This window comes from Balaenoptera ricei, chromosome 5 (assembly GCF_028023285.1).
Source record: "Balaenoptera ricei isolate mBalRic1 chromosome 5, mBalRic1.hap2, whole genome shotgun sequence".
NCBI classification, from domain to species: domain Eukaryota; kingdom Metazoa; phylum Chordata; class Mammalia; order Artiodactyla; family Balaenopteridae; genus Balaenoptera; species Balaenoptera ricei.
The window spans coordinates 56,537,170-56,560,025 of NC_082643.1; the positions used below are offsets into that span (position 1 = coordinate 56,537,170).

At 36.0% G+C, this 22,856-nt stretch overlaps 1 protein-coding gene across 4 annotated transcripts in view; it reads left to right on the top strand.

The window, feature by feature from the left end:
- Positions 1-22,856, top strand: part of UBA6 (ubiquitin like modifier activating enzyme 6) — a 98,333-nt gene that overhangs the window by 5,364 nt on the left and 70,113 nt on the right. For 3 of the 4 annotated variants that reach the window (XM_059922904.1, XM_059922902.1, XM_059922903.1), the window contains exons 3-4: positions 21,235-21,329; positions 21,869-21,897. The exons of the other annotated variant lie outside the window; for it this stretch is intronic. In XM_059922904.1, the coding sequence (XP_059778887.1) occupies positions 21,235-21,329; positions 21,869-21,897 (124 nt within the window). The remainder of the gene's footprint in view (positions 1-21,234; positions 21,330-21,868; positions 21,898-22,856) is intronic. 4 annotated transcript variants of the gene reach the window in all.

The window sequence follows — 22,856 nt, forward strand, 5'->3', positions numbered from 1 at the left end:
TTATTTTTGTTATATTATAGCCATCCTTCCAGGTGTGAGGTGCTATCTCGTTGTGTTTTTGCATTTCCCTGATGATTTGTGATGTTGAGCACCTTTTCATATTCCTGTTCGCCATTTGTGTGTTGTTGTTGGAGAAATGTCTAGTCTAGTCCTTGCCCATTTTTTAATCAGGTTATAGGCAGGGTCGGGGGGGGGGGTTGCTCTTGAGTTGTAGTTTCTTATATATTTTAGACATTAAACCCCTTATCAGATACCTGGTTTGCAAATATTTTCTCCCATTCCATAGTTTGAGTTTTCATTTTGCTGATTGTTTGCTTCGCTATGCAGAAGCTTTTGAGTCTGAGGTAGTCTCACTTGTCTGTTTTTGCTTTTATTGCTGTGCTTTTGGTGTCATATCCAGGAAATCCTTGCCAAAACCAATGCTGAGAAGTTTCCCTCCTATGTTTTCTTCTAGAAGTTTTATAGTTTCAGGTCTTTTGTCTAAGTTTTTAAGCCATTTTGAGTTGATTTTGTGGATGATGTAAGGTAGAGGTCTAAATTCTAATCTTTTCATTTTTTGTTTTGGAAATCCAATTTTCCCAATGCTCTTTGTTAGTCCAAACCTACGTTTTCCTCTGAGTACACTGGCCATACTAGACTACTTCTTACCATAGTTTATGCATTTACACCTGTTGTCTTTTCTTTTTTCTTTTTAGTTTATTTTTGGCTGGGTTGGGTCTTCATTGCTGCGTGATGGCTTTCTCTAGTTGCGGTGAGCAGGGGCTACTCTTCATTGCAGTGCACGGGCTTCTTATTGTGGTGGCTTCTCTTGTTGTGGAGCACGGGCTCTAGGCGCGCAGGCTTCAGTAGTTGTGGTGCATGGGCCCAGTTGTTCCGCAGCATGTGGGATCTTCCCAGACCAGGGCTCGAACCTGTGCCCCTACATTGGCAGGCAGATTCCCAACCACTGCACCACCAGGGAAGTCCCCAAGGTCAATACTTTAAATACTATTTATTTATTCCTAAATACTGTCATTGAAATTTGTTTAATATTTACTAGGTATAAAAGTTTTTCCCAGATATGAATAACTGAATCTCAGGTTATAATTATTTGTAAACATTTAGGCTTTCCTATGAAACTGAAACTCTATAAAATCTACAAATCTTGAATTTGTACATATTTGTCTGATATTTGTACATATATTTAGGTAGGAAATATTTTTAGGGCAGTTTCAATACTTACTTTAACAAAGTGGCTTGCTAAATATATCTCACTTTTTTCTTATTACTCAATCTTAAATTACCTCATAGTTACTGATCAACTAAACCTGAAATTATTCTCAGAATCTAAAGATTTCTTTTTTGGGGTGGCGGAGCACTTCTAACAGCATTCTGGGCCCCATCTCTCTTTAATTTTGCATCTTTATGGCCAGTAAATTGTTGGGTGAGTTAGACAGCTAGTTAGACTTGAGCCAGTTCTGTAGATCTGCCCATTTCTTTTCCTCTGAAGATATGCCTGAGCCTGCTAATCCCAAGATTTATCTAAAGAAATGAATGAGTCCCAATTTAGGACTCAAGCCTTGGTTTTCTAACTCTCCTTTTACCAAAGAACTCTCTGTTGGAGGTAATTAAAACTAATTCAGATAGTGATAAAATGATACTTTGCTGTCTCTTTTTTTATGCTCCTTGCATATAGGTTCCTGTGTAGAGATCACTATATGAACAAGGCGTGAATATCAGAGCAGCATCAGGGCATTCTTAGCTTTCTGGATTAATACAGTCATAATAGTATCAAAACTGTGTGTATTCTCGTGTAATACTAGAGGAAACTTCTCTGGCTTTTGAGATAACAGTTTTTCTGGATTTGCTTCTACTCCTCTTGACTTCTTTCTCAGACTTTTCTTAGTCTGCTCTTGCTTTGCCTGCACTATAAATGCCAGGTTCCAATTTGAGGATTTTTCTCTCAGTTCATACTCTAGTTCACATCCATTTCCATGATTTTAGCTTTCTGTCTATATTTGAGTCCCTTTCTTCAGCTTTCTTCTTCCAAGCTCAAGACCTTTGTTTTTAAATGCACACAAGGTGCTGTTTTTTTGTTTGTTTGTTTTGGCTGTGTCGGGTCTTAGTTGAGGCATGTGGGATCTTTTCATGACGGCACACAGTCTGCTCAGATTTCTCTCTAGTTGTGATGTGCAGGTTTTCTCTCTGTAGTTGTGGCACACAGGCTCCAGGGCACATGGGCTCTGTAGGTTGCAGCACATGGCCTCTCTCGTCGAGGTGAGCAAGCTCAACAGTTGTGGCACGTGGGCTTAGTTGCCCCGTGGCATGTGGGACCTTAGTTCCCCGACCAGGGATTGAACCCGCATCCCCTGCATTGGAAGGCGGATTCTTTACCACTGGACCACCAGGGAAGTCCCACAAGGTGCTTTAAAGGTAAACCAGGCAGATGTTCAGCAAATAACTACTTTTTTTTTTTAATTGACATATAGTTGATTTACAATGTTGTGTTAGAATATCTACTTCTTAGAGAAACACTATGGTACAGTGAAATGAACATGGTCTCTGGATTTAGAGGAGAAAGTTCACATCCAATCCTGACATTTATATGAACCGAAACTAGTTATTTAATCTTTCTGCTTCTCATACTTCTCATGTGTAAATAAGAATAATAACATCTCTTAAGAATAATATCTAAGTCTTAAAGTGTTCACCCAAAAACTTAATATAAAATTTTCAGCATTAAGTAGCACTCAACACCACTGGAATCCTTTTCCTTCCCTCTTCCCATTCCCAAGCTTAATTAAATGGTGCCACACCCACTCGGTAACCTAAGCTAGAAACCTTGGTGTCATCTTAGGTTATTCCCTATTTGTCATCTTCCAAATTAAATTTTTTAAATCCTTTCAGCTCTTTTTAAACAACTCTTAATTCCAGTTCTTTCATTTTCTCTCCCTGAATTTGGAATCTCTCAATTGAACTATTATAATATTCTCTTATGTGTTCTCTTTAGAACTATTCTTGTCTCTAATCCATCTTTCATAAGTTATTCAAAGTTGTATTTTTGGCACTTACCTTGGAGTCCATGGCTTCTTGGCTTAAAATCCTTAAATGATTCCCTATAATCTACATTGATGAGGCCAAACTGTACAATATACATTTAAGCCCTTTTATGGATACAGCATAACAGTGGCTGACAGTTTGAACTTAGGTATTAGATCTGAATTTGAATCATTCTCCATCATTTATTAGTGTATGATCTTAGGTTACTTAACCTTTAAGTCCAATCATTTCTTTCATTTATTCATTAAATATTTAATGAGAAAATGTGCACAAATTGCAAATAAATTATGAAGACTAGTACTGTACCTATGAATTCAGTAGCTTCTAATTTACCATGAGTTATGGCCATATCTTTCTTTTTAGCCTCCATGTCACTTCTCACCACTTTACACTCTGACATCCTATTCTTTAGCCTTGTTCAGAATTTATGTATATATTGTCAAGGTCTAGGATTTGATCTTGCCCTATTTACAAGCTAAAAGCTAGCCTATTATTGTTTAGTGGGTGATAGCGTAAGGTGTGAAACATCTGGGTCAGAGAGAGGATTTCATTACTTATAGCAAACAGCATGGGCATCAGCCTGGTATTGGTTCTCCTTGCTCTCACGTCCCATGGGAGTGATGCCATGGGCCCAGATGGATGCTTGGTACATATATCACTGCTGAGGAACACTGAATTTGGGGGACCCACCCAAAGCAGTAATCAAGCCTGCTCTTTGTCTTGGAGAGAGATTCACCTTATACCTCAAAGTTAAATACAACCCTGAGAAAAGGCCAAGTGAAGAGTAGTCAGGACATTGCCCACTAGGCATACCTAGAGAGACATCTAGGAGTTGAAAGACCCATGAAGGAGTGTCTCCCAACATAAATACGTATTTTTCCACAGTTTTATTGAGGTATAAATTAATATAAAGTAAACTGTACATATTTAAAGTGTACAATTTGATGTGTTTTGACATGTGTATATACTCATGAAATCATCACCACAACCTAGATAACATCGATCAAAGCTAAACATTTTCTTTGTGCTCCATTGTAATCCCTTCCTCTCTTCTCTCTCCAGCTACCATTTGCCCCAGGCAACCACTCATCTGCTTTTTGTAGTGTAGAATAGTTTTCATTTTCTAGAATTTTATATAAATGGAATAATACAGTATGTACACCTTTGGGAGGTCTGGCTTCTTTCACTTAGCCTAATGATTTTGAGACTCATATATGATGTCGTATCAGTAATCTGTTCTTTTTTATTGCTGAGTTATATTCTATTGTATGGATATACTGCAATTTATTTAACCGCTTAATAATTTTTGATGGGCATTTGGGTTGTTTCCAGGTTTTGGCTATTACAGATAAGGCTGCCATGAGAATTTATATACAAGTTTTAGGGTAGACATATGCTTTCATGTATTCTTAGATAAATACCTAGAAATGAATGCTGAGTTGTATGGTAGGTGTATTTCTTAACCTTTTAAGAAATGCTGGATTTAAGAAGTTTGCCTAGGAGGAGACCTTCAAGGTGGCGGAGGAGTGAGACGTGGAGATCACCTTCCTCCCCACAAATACATCAAAAATACATCTACATGTGGAACAACTCCTACAGAACACCTACTGAACACTGGCAAAAGACCTCAGACTTCCAAACAGCCAAGTGGCTGACAGGTCTTGGTGCTCCGCCAGCGTGTCAGGCCTGGCCTCTGAGGTGGGAGAGCCGAGTTCAGGACATTGGACCACCAGAGTCGTCCCAGCCCCACGTAATATCAATCAGCGAGAGCTCTCCCAGAGATCTCTGTCTCACGCTAAGACCCAGCTCCACTCAATGACAAGCAAGCTCCAGTGCTGGACACCCCATGCCAAACAACTAGCAAGACAGGAACACAACCCCACACATTTAAAAGAGAGGCTGCCTAAAATCATAAAAAGGTCACAGACACCCCAAAACACACCACTGGACATGGTCCTGCCCACCAGAAAGACAGGAGGCAGCCTCATCCACCAGAACACAGGCACCAGTCCCCTCCACCAGGAAGCCTACACAACCCACTGAACCAACCTTAGCCACTGAGGACAGACACCAAAAACAACAGGAACTACGAAAAGGAGTAAAAGCCTGCGAAAAGGAGACCCCAAACACAGTAAGTTAAGCAAAATGAGAAGACAGAGAAATATGCAGCAGATGAAGGAGCAAGGTAAAAACCCACCAGACCAAACAAGAATTCAGAGTAATGATAATAAAGATGATCTAAAATCTTGGAAATAGAACAGAGAGAATACAAGAAACGTTTAACAAGGACCTAGAAGAACTAAAGAGCAAACAAAAAATTATGAACACCACAATAAATGAAATTAAAAATTCTCTAGAAGGAATCAATAGCAGAATAACTGATGAAGAAGAAGAAATAAGTGACCTGGAAGATAAAAGAGTGGAAATAACTACCGCAGAGCAGAATAAAGAAAAAAGAATGAAAAGAATTGAAGACAGTCTCAGGGACCTCTGGGACAACATTAAACGTACCAACATGCCAATTATAGGGGTCCCAGAAGAAGAAGAGAAAAAGAAAGGGACTGAGAAAATATTTGAAGAGATTATAGTTGAAACTTCCCTAATATGGGGAAGGAAATAGTCAATCATGTCCAGGAAGCGCACAGAGTCCCATACAGGATGAATCCAAGGAGAAACATGCCAAGACACATATTAATCAAAGTATCAAAAATTAAATACAAAGAAAAAATATTAAAAGCAACAACAGAAAAGCAACAAATAACATACAAGGGAATCCCCATAATGTTAACAGCTGATCTTTCAGCAGAAACTCTGCAAGCCAGAAGGGAGTGGCGGGACATATTTAAAGTGATGAAAGGGAAAAACCTACAACCAAGATTACTCTACCCAGCCAGGATCTTATTCAGATCCGACGGAGAAATTAAAACCTTTACAGAGAAGCAAAAGCTAAGAGAATTCAGCACCACCAAACCAGCTTTACAGCAAATGCTAAAAGAACTTCTCTAGGCAGGAAACACAAGAGGAGGAAAAGACCTACAATAGCAAACCCAAAACAATTAAGAAAATGGTAATAGGAACATGTATATCAATAATTACCTTAAATGTAAATGGATTAAATGCTCCAACCAAAAGACATAGACTGGCTAAATGGATACAAAAACAAGACCCATATATATGCTGTCTACAAGAGACCCACTTCAGACCTAGCAACACATACAGACTGAAACTGAGGGGATGGAAAAAGATATTCCATGCAGATGGAATCAAAAGAAAGCTGGAGTAGAAATTCTCATATCAGACAAAATAGACTTTAAAATAAAGACTACTACAAGGGACAAAGAAGGACACTACATAATGCTCAAGGGATCAATCCAAGAAGAAGATACAACAGTTGTAAATATTTATGCACCCAACATGGGAGTACCTCAATATATAAGCCAAATGCTAACAACCATAAAAGGGGAAATCGACAGTAACACAATAATACCAGGGTACTTTAACACTCCACTTTCACCAATGGACAGATAAACCAAAATGAAACTAAATAAGAAAACACAAGCTTTAAATGATACATTAAACAAGATGGACTTAATTGACATTTATAGGACATTCCATCCAAAAACAACAGAATACACTTTCTTTGCAAGTGCTCACGGAACAGTCTCCAGGATAGATCATATCTTGGGTCACAAATCAAGCCTTGGTAAATTTAAGTAAATTGAAATCCTGTCAAGTGTCTTTTCAGACCACAGTGATATGAGACTATATATCAATTACAGGAAAAAAACTGTAAAAAATACAAACACATGAAGGCTAAACAGTATGCTACTAAGTAACCAAGAGATCACTGAAGAAATGAAAGAGGAAATCAAAAAATAACTAGAAACAAATGATAATGAAAACATGATGGCCCAAAACCTATGGGATGCAGCAAAAGCAGTTCTAATAGGGAAGTTTATAGCAATACAATCCTACCTGAAAAAACAGGAAAAATCTCAAATAAACAGCCTAACCTTACATCTGAAGCAATAGAGAAAAAAGAACAAAAAAACCCCAAAGTTAGCGAAGGAAAGAAATCATAAAGATCAGATCAGAAATAAGTGAAAAAGAAATGAAGGAAACAATAGCAAATATCAGTAAAACTAAAAGCTGGTTCTTTGAGAAGATGAAATTGATAAACCATTAGCCAGACTCATCAAGAAAACAAGGGAGAAGACTCAAATCAACAGAATTAGGAATGAAAAAGGAGAAGTAACGACTGATACTGTGGAAATACAAAGGATCATGAAAGATTACTACAAGCAACTCTATGCCAATAAAATGGGCAACCTGGAAGAAATGGACAAATTCGTAGAAATGCACAACCTTCCGAGACTGAACCAAGAAGAAATAGAAAATATGAACAGACCGATCACAAGCACTGAAATTGAAACTGTGATTAAAAATCTTCCAACAATACAAAGCCCAGGACCAGATGGCTTCACAGGCGAATTCTATCAAACATTTAGAGAAGAGCTAAAACCTATCCTTCTCAAACTCTTCCAAAATATAGCAGAGGGAGGAACACTCCCAAACTCACTCTACGTGGCCACGATCACCCTGATACCAAAACCAGACGAAGATGTCACAAAGAAAGAAAACTACAGGCCAATATCACTGATGAACATAGGTGCAAAAATCCTTAACAAAATACTAGCAAACGGAATCCAATAGCACATTATAAGGATCATACACCGTGATTAAGTGGGGTTTATCCCAGGAATGCAAGGATTCTTCAATATTCACAAATCAATCAATGTGATACACCATATTAACAAATTGAAGAATAAAAACCATATGATCATCTCAATAGATGCAGAAAAAGCTTTCAACAAAATTTAACACCCATTTATGATAAAAACCCTCCAGAAAGTAGGCATAGAGGGAACTTATCTCAACACAATAAAGGCCATATATGACAAACCCACAGCCAACATCGTCCTCAGTGGTGAAAAACTGAAACCATTTCCGCTAAGATCAGGAACAAGACAAGGTTGCCCACTCTCACCACTGTTATTCAACAATGTTTTGGAAGTTTTAGCCACAGCAATCAGAGAAGAGAAAGAAATAAAAGGAATCCAAATTGGAAAAGAAGAAGTAAAGCTGTCACTGTTTGCAGATGACATGATACTATACATAGAGCATCCTAAAGATGCTACCTGAAAACTACTAGAGCTAATCAATGAATTTGGTAAAGTAGTAGGATAAAAATTAATGCACAGAAATCTCTTGTATTCCTATACACTAATGATGAAAACTCTGAAAGAGAAATTAAGCAAGCACTCCCATTTACCATTGCAACAAAGAGAATAAAATACCTAGGAATAAACCTACCTAGGGAGACAAAAGACCTGAATGCAGAAAACTGTAAGACACTGATGAAAGAAATTAAAGATGATACAGACAGATGGAGAGATATACCATGTTCTTGGACTGGAAGATTCAACATTGTGAAAATGACTATACTACCCAAAGCAATCTACAGATTCAATGCAATCCCTATCAAACTACCAATGGCATTTTTCACAGAACGAGAACAAAAAATTTCACAATTTGTCTGGAAACACAAAAGACCTGAATAGCCAAAGCAATCTTGAGAAGGAAAAACGGAGCTGGAGGACTCAGGCTCCCTGACTTCAGACTATACTACAAAGCTACGGTAATCAAGACAGTATGGTACTGGCACGAAAACAGAAATATAGATCAATGGAACAGGATAGAAAGCCCAGAGATAAACCCACGCACATATGGTCACCTTATCTTTGATAAAGGAGGCAAGAATATACAATGGAGAAAAGATAGCCTTTTCAATAAGTGGTGCTGGGGAAACTGGACGGCTGAATGTAAAAGAATGAAATTAAAACACTCCCTAACACCATACACAAAAATAAACTCAAGATAGATTAAAGACCTAAATGTAAGGCCAGAGACTGTAAAACTCTTAGAGGAAAACATAGGCAGAACACTCTATCACAGCAAGATCCTTTTTGTCCCACCTCCTAGAGAAATGGAAATAAAAACAAAAATAAACAAATGGGACCTAATGAAACTTAAAAGCTTTTGCACAGGAAAGGAAACCATAAAGAAGTCGAAAAGACAACCCTCAGAATGGGAGAAAATATTTGCAAATGAAGCAACTGACAAGGAATTAATCTCCAAAATTTACAAGCAGCTCAATATTAAAAAAACAAACCACCCAATCCAGAAATAGGCAGAAGAACTAAATAGACATTTCTTCAAAGAAGATACACAGATTGCCAACAAATGCATGAAAGTATCCTCAACATCGCTAATCATTAGTGAAATGCAAATCAAAACTACAGTGAAGTATCACCTCACACCAGTCAGAATGGCCATCCTCAAGAAATCTACCAACAATACATGCTGGAGAGGGTGTGGAGAAAAGGGAACCCTCTTGCACTGTTGGTGGGAATGTAAATTGATACAGCCACTATGGAGAACAGTATGGAGGTTCCTTAAAAAACTGAAAATAGAACTGCCTTACGACCCAGTAATCCCACTACTGGGCATATACCCTGAGAAAACCATAATTCAAAAAGAGTCATGTACCACAATGTTCATTGCAGCTCTATTTACAATAGTCAGGACATGGAAGCAACCTAAGTGTCCATCGACAGCTGAATGGATAAAGAAGATGTGGCACATATATACAATGGAATATTCCTCAGCCATAAAAAGAAACGAAATGGAGTTATTTGTAGTGAGGTGGATGGACCTAGAGTCTGTCGTACAGAGTGAAGTAAGTCAGAAAGAGAAAAACAAATACCGTATGCTAACACATATATATGGAATATATAAAATGGTTATGAAGAATCTAGGGGCAGGACGGGAATAAAGACGCAGACCTACTAGAGAATGGACTTGAGGACATGGGGAGGGGGAAGGGTAAGCTGAGACGAAATGAGAGTGTGGCACTGACATATATACACTACCAAATGTAAAATAGATAGCTAGTGGGAAGAAGCCACATAGCACAGGGAGATCTGCTCGGTGCTTTGTGTCCACCTAGAGAGGTGGGATAGGGAGGGTCGGAGGGAGACTCAAGAGGGAGGGGATATGGGGATATATGTATACATATAGCTGGTTCACTTTGTTATACAGCATCAACTAACACAACAATGTAAAGTAATTATACTACAATAAAGATGTTAAAAAAAAAAGGAAGAAATGCCAAAATGTTTTCCAAATGCTTGTACCACTTTACATTCTTACCAGTAGCGTATGAGGGTTGGAATTGCCCCACATGTTCACTGAGCACCTGCTATGGTCAGTCTTTTTAATTTTGGCATTCTAGGGTGTATATAATAGTATTATGTTGTGGTTTAATTTGCATTAATGACTAACGATCTTGAGCATCTTTTCATGAGCCTATTTGCCATCTATCTACTTTGGTGAAATGTCTCTCTAAAACTTTTGCCTCTCTTTTTTTTGTTACGTTGTTTGTCTTAGTGAGTTCTTTATGGTGTATGTTCTCTATGAGGACATCTATGAGAGTGTCCTTTGTTATCTATATGATTGCAGATATTTTCTTCTAGTTTGTGACTTGTCTTTTTTTTTTATAACAGTGTCTTGCAGAGCAACATTTTAATTCTAGTGAGATACAACTTTTTAGTATATACTGCCTGCTTTTTGTTGTCCTACTTAAAATATGTTTGTGGGCGTTTCCTGGTGGCCTAGTGGTTAGGATTCCAGGCTTCCAGTGCTTTGGCCCGGGTTCAGTCCCTGGTTAGGGAACTGAAATCCTGCACGCTGTGCAGCTCAGCCAAAATAAATAAATTAATTAATTAATTAAATTAAAAAATAAAAGGTGTTTGCAAAACTCAAGGACACTAAGACTTTCTCCAGTGTTATCTTTTTGAAGTTTCGTGGAATTAACTCTTAAATTTAGGTGTATGATCCATTTCAAGTTAATTTTTGTACATGGTGTGAAGTGGGGGGTCAAGGTTTATTTTTTTCCATATTGCTCTCCGATGTCTCAGCACCATATGTTGAAGATTTTTCCATTCCCATTGAATTCCCTGCATATCTTTGGCAGAATTCAATAAATTAAATATCTTTGGCTTTATTTCTGGAATCTTCTATTTCAGTGATATATGTGTCTCTCTTCATGCCAGTACCACACTGTCTTGATTACCGTGGGTTTATCATAAATTGTGGAATCTGGGAGTAAAATTTCTCCAACTTTGATGTCTTTTGCAAAGTTTGTTGGGCTCTGTTAGGTTCTCTGAATTTCTACAGCTTGTCAATTCTTTAAAAAAAAAAAAATCCTGGAATTTTGTTTGAGATTGTGTTGAGTCTGTAGTTCAGTTCTGAGAACATTGATGTTTTAACTGTTGAACTTTAAGAATTTTTTTTTTTTTACCGCTAAATACTTCAGTGTGTATTTCCTAAAAACAAGAACATTCTCTTATATAAACACAGCATAATGATGAAAATCAGGAAATTAACATCAATACAGGACTATTAGCTAATTTTCCAGGCTTATTCGCATTTCATCAGTTGTCCTAAAAATATCTTTTACAGAAATGAAAATCCCAGATCACATATTACATTCACTTGTCAAGCCTGTTTAGTCTCCTTCAATTGGGAGCATGCTTTAAGAATCTTTAATATGGTATGTCTGTCAGTTTATTTCTGTACTGTCTTTAGTAGTGTTATATAGTTACCAGTGCAAAGATCTTGCATAATTTTTATCAAATTAATCCCTAAGTATTTGTATTTTTTATACTATTGTAAAGTAAATGGTAATTTTTGAATTTCAATTTCTAGTTATTCATTATTCTTAAATTGGAGCACAATTGATTTTTGCATATTTACTTCTTATCTTGCAATCTTGCTAATCTCACTTATTAGTTCTAGTAAAATTTTCTGCAAATTCCATAGCATTTTCTAGACAGTCGTGTTGTTTGAAAATAAAGAAATTTTACTTCCTCTTTTACAGTTTGGGTGCCTTTTGTTTCTATGTCTTGCTTTATTACAGTGGCTAGAACCTTCAATACAGTGTTGAATGGAAGAGGTAAAGGCAGGCAACCTCTCTTTCTTCCTGATCTTTGGTGGAAAACATTCATTCCTCCATAAGGAGTATGATGTTAGCTACAGGTTTTTCATAGATACCCTATTAGGTTGAGGAAGTGCCCTTCTATTACTGGTTTGCTTAGAGTTTTGTTGTTTTTTAAAGTCAGAAATCGGTATTGTTTGTCAAACACTTTTTCTGCATTCATGGAAGTGATTATATGGTTTTTCTTCTTTAGTCTTTTAATGTTGTGAATTACAATTGTGTCTTTTAGAGTATTATAGTACCCTTGCATTCTGTTTCTAGGATAAAGCTCACTTGATCATGATGTATTTTTACATGTATATATAAAAAATCTGTTAAGAAGTTTTGCAACTATGTACGTGAGGGATACTGGTGTTGAGTATTTTTAACTTGAATGATTTTGTCTGGTTTTGGTATCAGGGTGATGCTGACCTCACAGAATAAGCTGAGAGGTGTTTCTTCTTCAAATTTCTAGAAAGTTTGTGTAGAATTGGTATTTTTTTCTTAAATTTTTGGTAGAATTCACAATGAAGCTGTCTTTGGAGTTTTCTTTGTGGGAAAGTTTTTAACTACATATTAAACAGCTAATAGATAAACGGATATTCAGGTAATATATTTTTTCTTGAGTGAACTTTAATAGTTTGTGTCTTTCAAAGAATGTGTTCATTTATCTTAGTGGTTGAAATTAGTGGCATAAAGTTGTTTGTAATATTCCCAGAATATCCTTTTCAGTGTCTGTAAGATCTGAATGATGTTCCCTTGCTCATTCCTGATAATGGTAATTTTTCTGTCTTCTCTTTTTTCCTGATCATTCTGGCTAGAGGTTTATCAATTTTATTGTCTTTTCAGAGAACCAGCTTTTAGTTTAATTAATTTTTTAATACTTCTTCTGTTTTGTATTTCAGTGATTTCTGTTCTTTTGAGGGTTTTTTCCTGCTTATTTTTAGTTTAATTTGCTCTTTTTCTAATTTCTTAAGGTAGAAGTTGAGATCATTGATTTTTGAGACCCTTCTTTTTTAATATATCCATTTCATGCTAAAATTTTTCTTTTGGGCACTGCTTTGTTATGTATTTGACAGGTATGTGTTCATTTTCATTCAGTTCGGAAAACTTGTAATTTTCTTTTGATTTCTTTGACACATGCTTCATTTAGAAGTGTCTTATTTGTTTTCCAAATATTGAGGAATTTTTCCAGAGATCTTTCTATGCTTGATCTCTAATAACTCCACTGTTATCAGTGGGCATAATTTGTGTGACTTAAATTTTTTTTTAAAGTTTTTTAGTGCAGAATATGGTCTATCTTGGTCAATGTTCTGTGTGTATTTGGAAAGAATGTGTATTCTGTTATTTATTGGATTGTCCTATCAATGTCAATTAGGTCAAATGATTAATAGTGTTGTTCAGCTCTTCTGTATCATTACTGATTTTCTGTCATTCTTTATATCAGTTACTGAGAGAGTGGTGTTGTCCATAATTTCCTGTTTGTATATTTCTTATTTCAGTTCTACCAGTTTTTGCTTCACGTAGGTTGAAGCTCTGTTATTAGTGCATAAACATTTAGAATTGTTATGTCCTCTTGATGTATTGACCATTTTATCATTATGAAATGGCCCTCTGTATCCTGGTGATTTTCTTTGCTCTGAAATCTGTTTATCTGATATTAAAAGTCTGCTTTTCTCTTGATTATTGGTAGCATGATATCTTTTTCCACCCTTTGACTTTCATTTGTATATTTAAATTGGGCTCCTTATAGATAGAATATAGTCGGATTTTTCTTTTTATTCAATCTGACAGTCTTTTTTTTTTTTAATTAATTAATTAGGCCGCATTGGGTCTTAGTCGTGGCGCGCAGGCTCTTCATTGCAGCGTGGGGGCTTCTTTAGTTGTGGCGCACAGGCTTCTCTCTAGTTGTGGCATGCGGGCTCCAGAGCGCGAAGGCTCAGTAGTTGTGGCACGAGGGTTTAGTTGCCCCGCAGCTTGTAGGATCTTAGTTCCCTGATGAGGGATCAAACCCACATCCCCTGCATTGAAAGGCATTTTCTTCACCATTGGACCACCAGGGAAGTCCCTGACAGTTTGTCTTTTAATGGAGTGTTTACACTATTTATATTTAATGTGGAATGTTGATACCGTTTTTGCTGTTTGTTTTCTAATTGCTTATTCTGTTACTGGTGTTCCTTTTTTTCTCTCTCTCCTTTTTTTTTGTTGAATAATTGAGTATTTTAATTATATTTTATCTCCTTTAATTGGCATGTTACTCTACAGGTGTCCCTCACTATCCGGGGAGGATTGGTTCCAGGAGCCTCCATGTACACCAAAATCCATGGATGCTCAAGCCTCTTACATCAAGTGATGTAGTACAATGAATACAGTTGGCCCTCCATATCCTCAGATGTGAATATGGAGGGCTGACTGTATATTTATTGAAAAAAATCAACATATAAGTGGACCCACACAGTTCAAACCTGTGTTGTTCAAGAGTCAACTGTACTTTTTTCTTTTGCCTTTTTTAGTGATTACTTTGTGGTTTATAGTGTACATCTTTAATGTGTCACAGTGTATGTTCAAATCTTATTCTGTCACTTCCTGTATGACATAAGAATGTTACAACAGTGTACTTCTGTTTTTCCTGTTCCAGGATTTGAGTTATTGTTGTCTTAACATTTTACTTCTACTTATGTTATAAACTCACAGTACATTATTGTTTTTGGCTTAAGCAGTCAATTATCGTTAAAAGAGATTTAAAAAATAAAGAAAAGGGGGTTTTGTATTTATCCATAGATTTGTCATTTCTGATATTCTCTATTCCTTTGTGTAAATTAAGATTTCCATCTGGTATCATTTTCCTTCTGCCTGAGGATTTGCTATAACATTTCTTATAGTGAAGGTCTGCCAACAATGAATTCTTTCACCTTTTGTGTGTCAAATGAAGTCTTTACTTCCTTTTTTTGAAATTGAGTATAGAATTTTAGGTTGACAGTGTCTTCCTTTCAGTGTTCTAAAAATGTTGTGCCGCTGCCATCTGATTTGTACTGCTTTCCTGGGAGAAAGTTGTCATTTGTACCTTTCCTCTGCATGATCTGTTTTCTCTGATTTTTTAAATATTTCCTCATTATCCCCAGTTTTAAACAATTATGATATGCATTGGTATAGTTTTCTTTATACATCTTGTTCTTTGTTTGCATCATGGTCTGTGAGTTTATTGTGTTCCTGGAAAATTTTTAACTGTTTAGTTCTTCAGTTATGTTTTTCTCTCCCCCTTTCTCTAGTCTCTTTCAGGGACCTCAGTTTCACATATATTAGACCAAGTGAAGTTGTGCCGCAGCTCATTTAAGCTCTGGGTTTTGGGGTTTGTTTGGGTTTTTTTTCCAGTCTTTTTTGTTTTCATCTCTGTGTTTCATTTTGTAAAGTCTATTGCCATGTCTTCAGGTTCACTTCTGCAGTGTCGAATCTGTTGTTAATTCCATTTAGAGTATTTTTCATCTTAGATTTTATAGTTTTCATCTCTAAAAGTTTTGCTGCTTCTTGAGCATATGAATTATATTTTTAATTATTTTAATGTCTGTTTACACATTCTATCATCTGTCATTTCTAAATGTGTTCTATTGTTGATTTTTCTGTTCACTGTAAGTTGTATTTTCTTGCTCTTTTGCATATCTGTAATTTTTTAGTGTATGTCAGACATTATGAATTTTACTTTTTTGGTTGCTGGATAATCTTGAATTCCTTTAAATATTCTTGAGCTTTTTCAGGGACACAGTTAAATTACTTGAAAACAATTTTATTTTCTCAAGGCTTACTTACTTTTAAGCTTTGTTAGGTGAGATGAGAGGAGACTCAATTCTGAGGCTACTTTTCCCCCAGTATTGATGTAATATTTTTCAGAGTATTCTATCCAGTGCCCTCTGTATTATAGGTTTTCCATTTGGCTGGAGAGGAACACAAACTGTTTCTGACCCTGTTTAAAAACAGTGATTGTTTCACTTGCACTTGTCACCTGGTTCTTTCCCCAGCTTGAGGTTGTTTCCTCATCTTAACTTAGCTGAAGACTCAAGGAGAACCCTCTACAGATGTCTGGTGTTCTCTCTGTGCATCTTTCTGCTCACAAATTCTAGCCTTGAATTCACAGCTCTGTCTCTTCAATTCAACAAGGAGACCACCAGGCTCTTCTTGAGTTTCCCTTCCTGCTCTGTCTCCTGGAAACTCTCCAGGCAGTGGCTAGGCAATCATAAAACTCACCTCATTTATTTTTCTTCTCTGAGATTACTGTCCTCAGTTATCTATTTTCCAGTGTCTCAAATCTGTTGTTTCATTTATATTGTCCAGTTTTCAGTTGTTTAAGGCAGAAAGAGGATAAATCTGGTCCCTGTTACTTAACCAAGGCCAGAAGTGGAAGTCTTAGGTACATACTATGTATCTCTTACCTGCCATTCTTTTTCATGCTTTTCTTTTTCCTAGCATAGAATGCTTTTCCTTCTTTGATTAATTTAACTCCTCTTAAGTCTTCAGATTTCAACCTGAACCTCATTTGTGAAGCTTACCATGACCTCCACTGATAGAGATAATCACTTTCTCTTCTGTATTTCAGGTTCCCGTAGTTTCTGGTACTTCTGTATATAGTACTTAATAATGGATTATTTGATTATTTACCCCCCCCCCCCACCAATAACATGTCACAGGCATCCTCCTAGGTATTTTATATATTTTATTTTAAATAATTTAATTTTCACAGTACCTCATGAGGTTGTTGCTATCTTGATCCCCACACAGTGCCAGTGCCTGCCTTGAAATAGATATTTTAATAAATTTATGAATGCCTGAAGATAACTGAAGTACATCCAGAAGATAGTGATTAGAGTGTTGAGGGGGACTCAGAATGATGCCATGTTTGGAATTGTTTAAGGAACTGGAGATGTTTAGCCTGGAGGAACCTGAATACCATCTTCAAATGTTTGGAGGGCTGTCACATCAAAGAGGGATTAGACAAGTTCCCTATGGCCCCAAGGAGGTAAAATTAGGACTAGTGGTGAAAACTACAGGGGGATATTGTACCTTCATTAAAGGGAGAATCTTTAATAAATAGGGCTCTTTAAAAGTAGAGTAGTTAGCCTTGGAAATTTCTTTTTTACTGGGTACATTCACTGATATGTTGCATGTCCATTTAATACAGTCAGCTGTAATGTATCAATGCTGGGCTTGAAGTTACACTCTCAGCTCTTTAAATCCCATCCGATAGGATTTAAGGGTCAATTGCAGAGTACCTGCCATTGCCTAGCACAAAGTAGGCACTTACTTAGTACCCTTCCCCTTGGTGGCCAACATTGAAAAGGCAGGTAATTTAATCAACTGTTGAGAATTTGTCTGAGATTATATGATTCTTTGAAAACCTTGGCTCATATATCTTAATTTTATTCTTTTATCTGGATGTTCTTTGTCATTTATAACCACGTTTGTGTCACGGCTATTCATTATTTACCTAAGTAATCTTAAAAATAATTGATGAAGACAAGTGTGAGATGAAAAACATATTTTTCTAATGTAGTTTTTGTGACTGTGAATGTAGAAAAAAGAATTCAAGCCCTCTGCTTAGTAGAGCATAAAAGTGTTGTTCTTGTGTGCCAATTCATTTCTTTCATTAATTTAGCAAATTGGTTTTGTGTGTCTGTTATGCGCCAGGCCCTGTTAGTCAATGGGGATACAGTAGTAAATAAGGCAGGCCCTGTCTTAAGGAATCTACATCTCCTAGGAAAAATAGACAAATAGTGAAAATACACTGTGTTAATTGTTATAATAGATTGAATGTAGGGTGTTATGGATGCACACAAAAGATGATCTAACACTGTTTTAAGAAAGTTTAGGGGTATCAGGGGAAGTATCATGGGGGGAAATAATATATAATTTGAGACCTGAGGACAAGTAGGAGTTATTCAGGCATAAAATAGTGGGGGAGAGGAATATTCCAGAAAAACGTCTATCAGCCAAAGAGAAAATACGTTTGGAGAACTGGAAACCTTTAGTACACCTGGAACATGGAGTTTGATGGTAGAGTGACAAAAATGAGACTGGAGAGCCAAGCAGGGACTAGATTATGAACAGCTTTGTGACTAATATTAGAGTCTAGACTTTATCTTAAGGGAAATAGGAAACCACTGGAGTTTTTAAAGCAGGAAAATGATTTGACCAGATTTGTATTCAGAAAAGTCATTCTGTCTTTCTTAGTTGGAAGTTAATAGGTAATATGTAAAACTGAAAAATCAAGAAATAAAAGTACAAACATGTTATTGAGAAAGAAGGGGGTTAATATTAGAAGAAATAACTAAAAGAATTGAGGGTGGTTGTTCTTAGGACTTGGGAATCAGGGTAGGGAAGAGTTAGGTCAGGAACTGATTTTTTTTTCTTCCTGTAAGCCTTGTAGAATGATTTAACTTTCTTAATCTATGTGCAGTGTAGTATAGTGGTTAAGAATATGGATGCTAAGACCAGACTGCCTGGGTTGAATCTTGCCTCCACTATTTATAAGTTGCTTAATTTCTCTATGATTAAGTTTTCCTCTCTGTAAAAATGGGAATAATAATAGAACTTATAGAATTTTTGTGAGGATTAAATGAGTTAATACAAATAAAACACTAAAACAGTGCATGGCGTGTAATAAACACTGAGTTTTAGCTGTTATTCTTACATGTCAGCACTGTTCAGGTACTGATATATAAGGAGGATAGACAAATTTACAATCATAGTGGGGCATTTTTTAAATGTTGCTTTTAGTAATCAAGAGAACAAGCGAACAAAAAAGTCAGAACAGGTATAGATTTCATCAACATGATTATTAAGATTAATCTAATGCACATATAAGGAGTGTTGTATCTAACAACTGTAGAGTACACATTCTTTTCAAGAATACATGGAACATTTGTAAAATTGACCAAAGAAATTCTCAAATATTAAAGAGTGAAAATTATATAGATGGTGATGTCTATTCACAATACATTTAAGCTAATAGTCAACACAAAAGATAATTGTAAAATTCCTCATAAAATTATAAATTTAAAAATACACTTCAGATGAACCCATAAGTCAAAAGAAGAATCATGATTAAAATTGGAGAATAGTAATTTAAAGTACTATGGATCAAAATTTGGGATGCTGTTTAAGATCAGTTAAAGTTCCACGTGTGTATTTTAGAATAGAAAACCTAAAAATTAAGGAGTTTTTATTTCAGGAAACTCAGGGAATAAAAATAGAAAAGTAAAATTATTAGCGTAGGAAACATTTCAAAAGCCAAGTTCACAGGCAGTGGCCAAAGGCTAGCCCCCATAAGCAGGCTAAAGATCAGACCTGCTATGTTAACTTTTTCCAGCACGTTAAGGATTTGAAACTATTGGGGCTTTGATACACTGCCAGGAGGAGAGTAAATTGGTACATCCACTTTGGAAAACAGTCTGGCATTATCTAATAGTTAACCCTGCATTTCCTCTCCTAGATATACGTGCTATAGAAACTACTACACTTGTACCATGACACATATATAAGAATACTCATAGTCTCATTATTGGTAACTGTCCAAAACTGTAGAATAGCTAAATTATGGTATATTATCACAATAGAATAGTACAGTGTAATAGAATACAACATGAAATGAAAATTAATGAACAGCTACATGGATATGAATAACTCATAAAAGTATTCAAATGATCCTGTTTATATAAAGTTCCAAAAGAGACAAAACTTAAATATATTGTTTAGGAATGCACAAATAAGGGTTGTAAGACTATATAATACACTGTTCTATACATACCATAGTAGATGTTCAATAAATATTTCATAAATAAATCAATTTTATGTGTGAAGCAGAAATGGTGAATACCAATTTAAAAAGAAAATTCTAATAGAGAACAGACTTGTGGTTGCCGTGGGGAAGGGATGGATTGGAAGTTTCGGATTAGCAGACGCAAACTTACATATATAGAATGGTTAAACAACAAGGTCCTACTGTATAAGACAGGGAACTATATTCAATATCCTATAATAAGCCATGATAGAAAAGAATATAAATGTATGTATAACTGAATCACTTTGTTGTATAGCAGAAACTAACAACATGTAAGTTAACTATACTTCAATAAAATAAATTTTAAAAGAACAAGAAAAGTCTAGCTTTTATTATATATTGTAGGGAATAAGGATGGAAATAGTAAAGATAGCTTGTGTTTATAAAGTTTCTTCTTACTAAACAAGAGACCCCTTTTCAGGCTTTTATATTGAATATCAATAGATGAAATATGGAAATTAAATAAACATCTATATATTAAACAAACATACATTAAACCAGCATCTGTAAATGTGCGTGTGTGTCAATTCCAAAAGAAATACTTGCAACCCAAGGGGCTCTGGAATTATTTATTTATACTGAACTCATGTTTCAAAATAATTCTGGTGAGAAGCCATTTGAATGCCCTTATCTTCAAAAACTAGTATAGCGTCAAGTTAATCAATGTTCTTTCAAATAAACTCTTACTATTGACTTTATTACTATATCTAACTTTTTTTAATTGCCAATGTGTATTTTTTGAAATTCCCATCCTGATACTGCCTTGTGACTGTTAGGACGGATGACTTAACAAGGTCCTTTATATAATTTATCAGCTTTTATATTTAAAATAATGTTTGAAAACTACTTAACTTTAAGTCATCTAAACTCCAAGAAGGAAACCAGTTTTTTGCCTGAGAAATCCTTTTCACAGTGAAAGGCTTTAAGTGGAAGTGGCGAACTCAGATGCCTGTGGTGGCCACCGAGGTAGTAAATGAGAGGAGAAGGATGGGAACTGTGGCAAATCTAGATCACATAGTCCTCCCTCTCTGAACAGGGCAACTCCTACTCAACTCTGTAGCCATGAGGGAATGTGGACTGTGGTGCCAAATCTTCTAATTTTTCAAAATATGTCATATATTTGGCATTAATTCAGAACTTTTAAGCACTGTGCAAGTGATCCAAAACAAGTCTGTGGGCAGGATCTAGCTGCCAGGTTATTAGTTTGCAAATGATTTTAAAAGGATATACAATTCTGGTAAAATAATTTTTCATTGTGTTTTACATGTAGTCGACAGAGGTATGTTCTTGGAGACACAGCAATGCAGAAGATGGCCAAGTCCCATGTTTTCTTAAGTGGTATGGGTGGTCTTGGTTTGGAAATTGGTAAGCAGTATTTTTATTCATAATTATATATGATGCCTTTGAGCAACATAATTTAAAGAATTTAATTCCTTTCCCTTGTATTATTTTCTATAAAGGAAATTAGATCCAAAACCTTGATGAGATTCAGTTTTGATTTTGGGTGGGGGGACAGCTGGGGCAAGAGTATTTCATACTGTTACATTCTTCCACACGGAACCAGTAATGACTCTCCTGCTTCTCTTTTTGTGATGTTGATAGGTATTAATGATCTTTCCCTGTATCCATTAATTCATTATGGAGAGCACACCTACACACATTCATAACAGCATGTCTGGAAGCATACACTGAAATTTTAAGAATGATTATCTCAGTGTGGCTTGATTATGGAAAATTTTATTTTTTTCTTTTTGTTCATCCATATTTTCTAAGGAACCTATATTTCTTAGGTAGTAAAAAGTTAAAATTATTCAGTCAGAGATTTAACCAAACTCCATGAAGACATATCTAATATACAATTCCTAATATTAAGCTATTCCTTTCTTTTTCTTCCCCCTTTATAGCAAAGAATCTTGTTCTTGCAGGGATTAAGGTGAGTAAATGTCCTTGGTAAGAAGAATTGTTTGTTTGTTATGAACTCTTTTTTTTTTCCCCTCATCCGTAGTGGTAATATTAGTTACCCTTTGGCCTAATTATTGCTTCTTCATTTAGTAGCAAAATTGTCATAATTCTCTATTTTCCTCCTTTTAAAAAACTTTTTATTACAGAAAATTTGAAAATTATCCAAAAAAAGAGAATAGTGTTAGCAAAACCCCATGTATCCATCATGCACCTGCAGTTATTAGCTCATAGACAAATTTGTTTCATGTATCTTCTTCCCATTCCCCACTGCCCCCAACTGCCAAATTATTTTAATATCAATCTCAGACATCCTATTATATCATTCTTAAATATTTTACTATATAGCTCTAAAAGATAAGGGTGCCTTTTGAAAACATAACCACAGTATCACTTCCACACCAGAAAACGTTAACAGTTTTTTTAAGATCATTGTTATCTTTAAACAAAACTTAGCAACTTAAACAACAGCATTTACCTCAGTTTCTTTGGGGCAGGAATCAGGTGCAACTTAGCAGATTCCTCTGAGGATCTCTCACAAAGCTCCAGTCACCGATATTGGCAGGGCCTGCAGTCATCTTGAGGCTAGGGAAAGGATCTGCTTCCCAAACCTGCCCGTGTAGTTATTGATAGGATTCAGTGGCAAGGTTGTGTCGTTCCCACCTCAGTCCCTTGCTGGCTATTAGTCGGAGGTCACCCTCAGTTCCTTGCCATGTAGCCCTCTTCATAGGGCAGCTCACAATATGGCAGCTTGTTTCATCGGAGTAAGCAAGCAAAAGACAAGAAAGGGAATGTGCTAGCAAGATAAATCGCAGTCTTTTGTAACCTAATTTCAGAAGTGACATTCCATCACCTATGCTGTAGTCCTTAAAAGCAAGTCACTAGGAGGAGACGGGATTGCACAACGGCCTGAATATCAGGAAGTGGGAATCA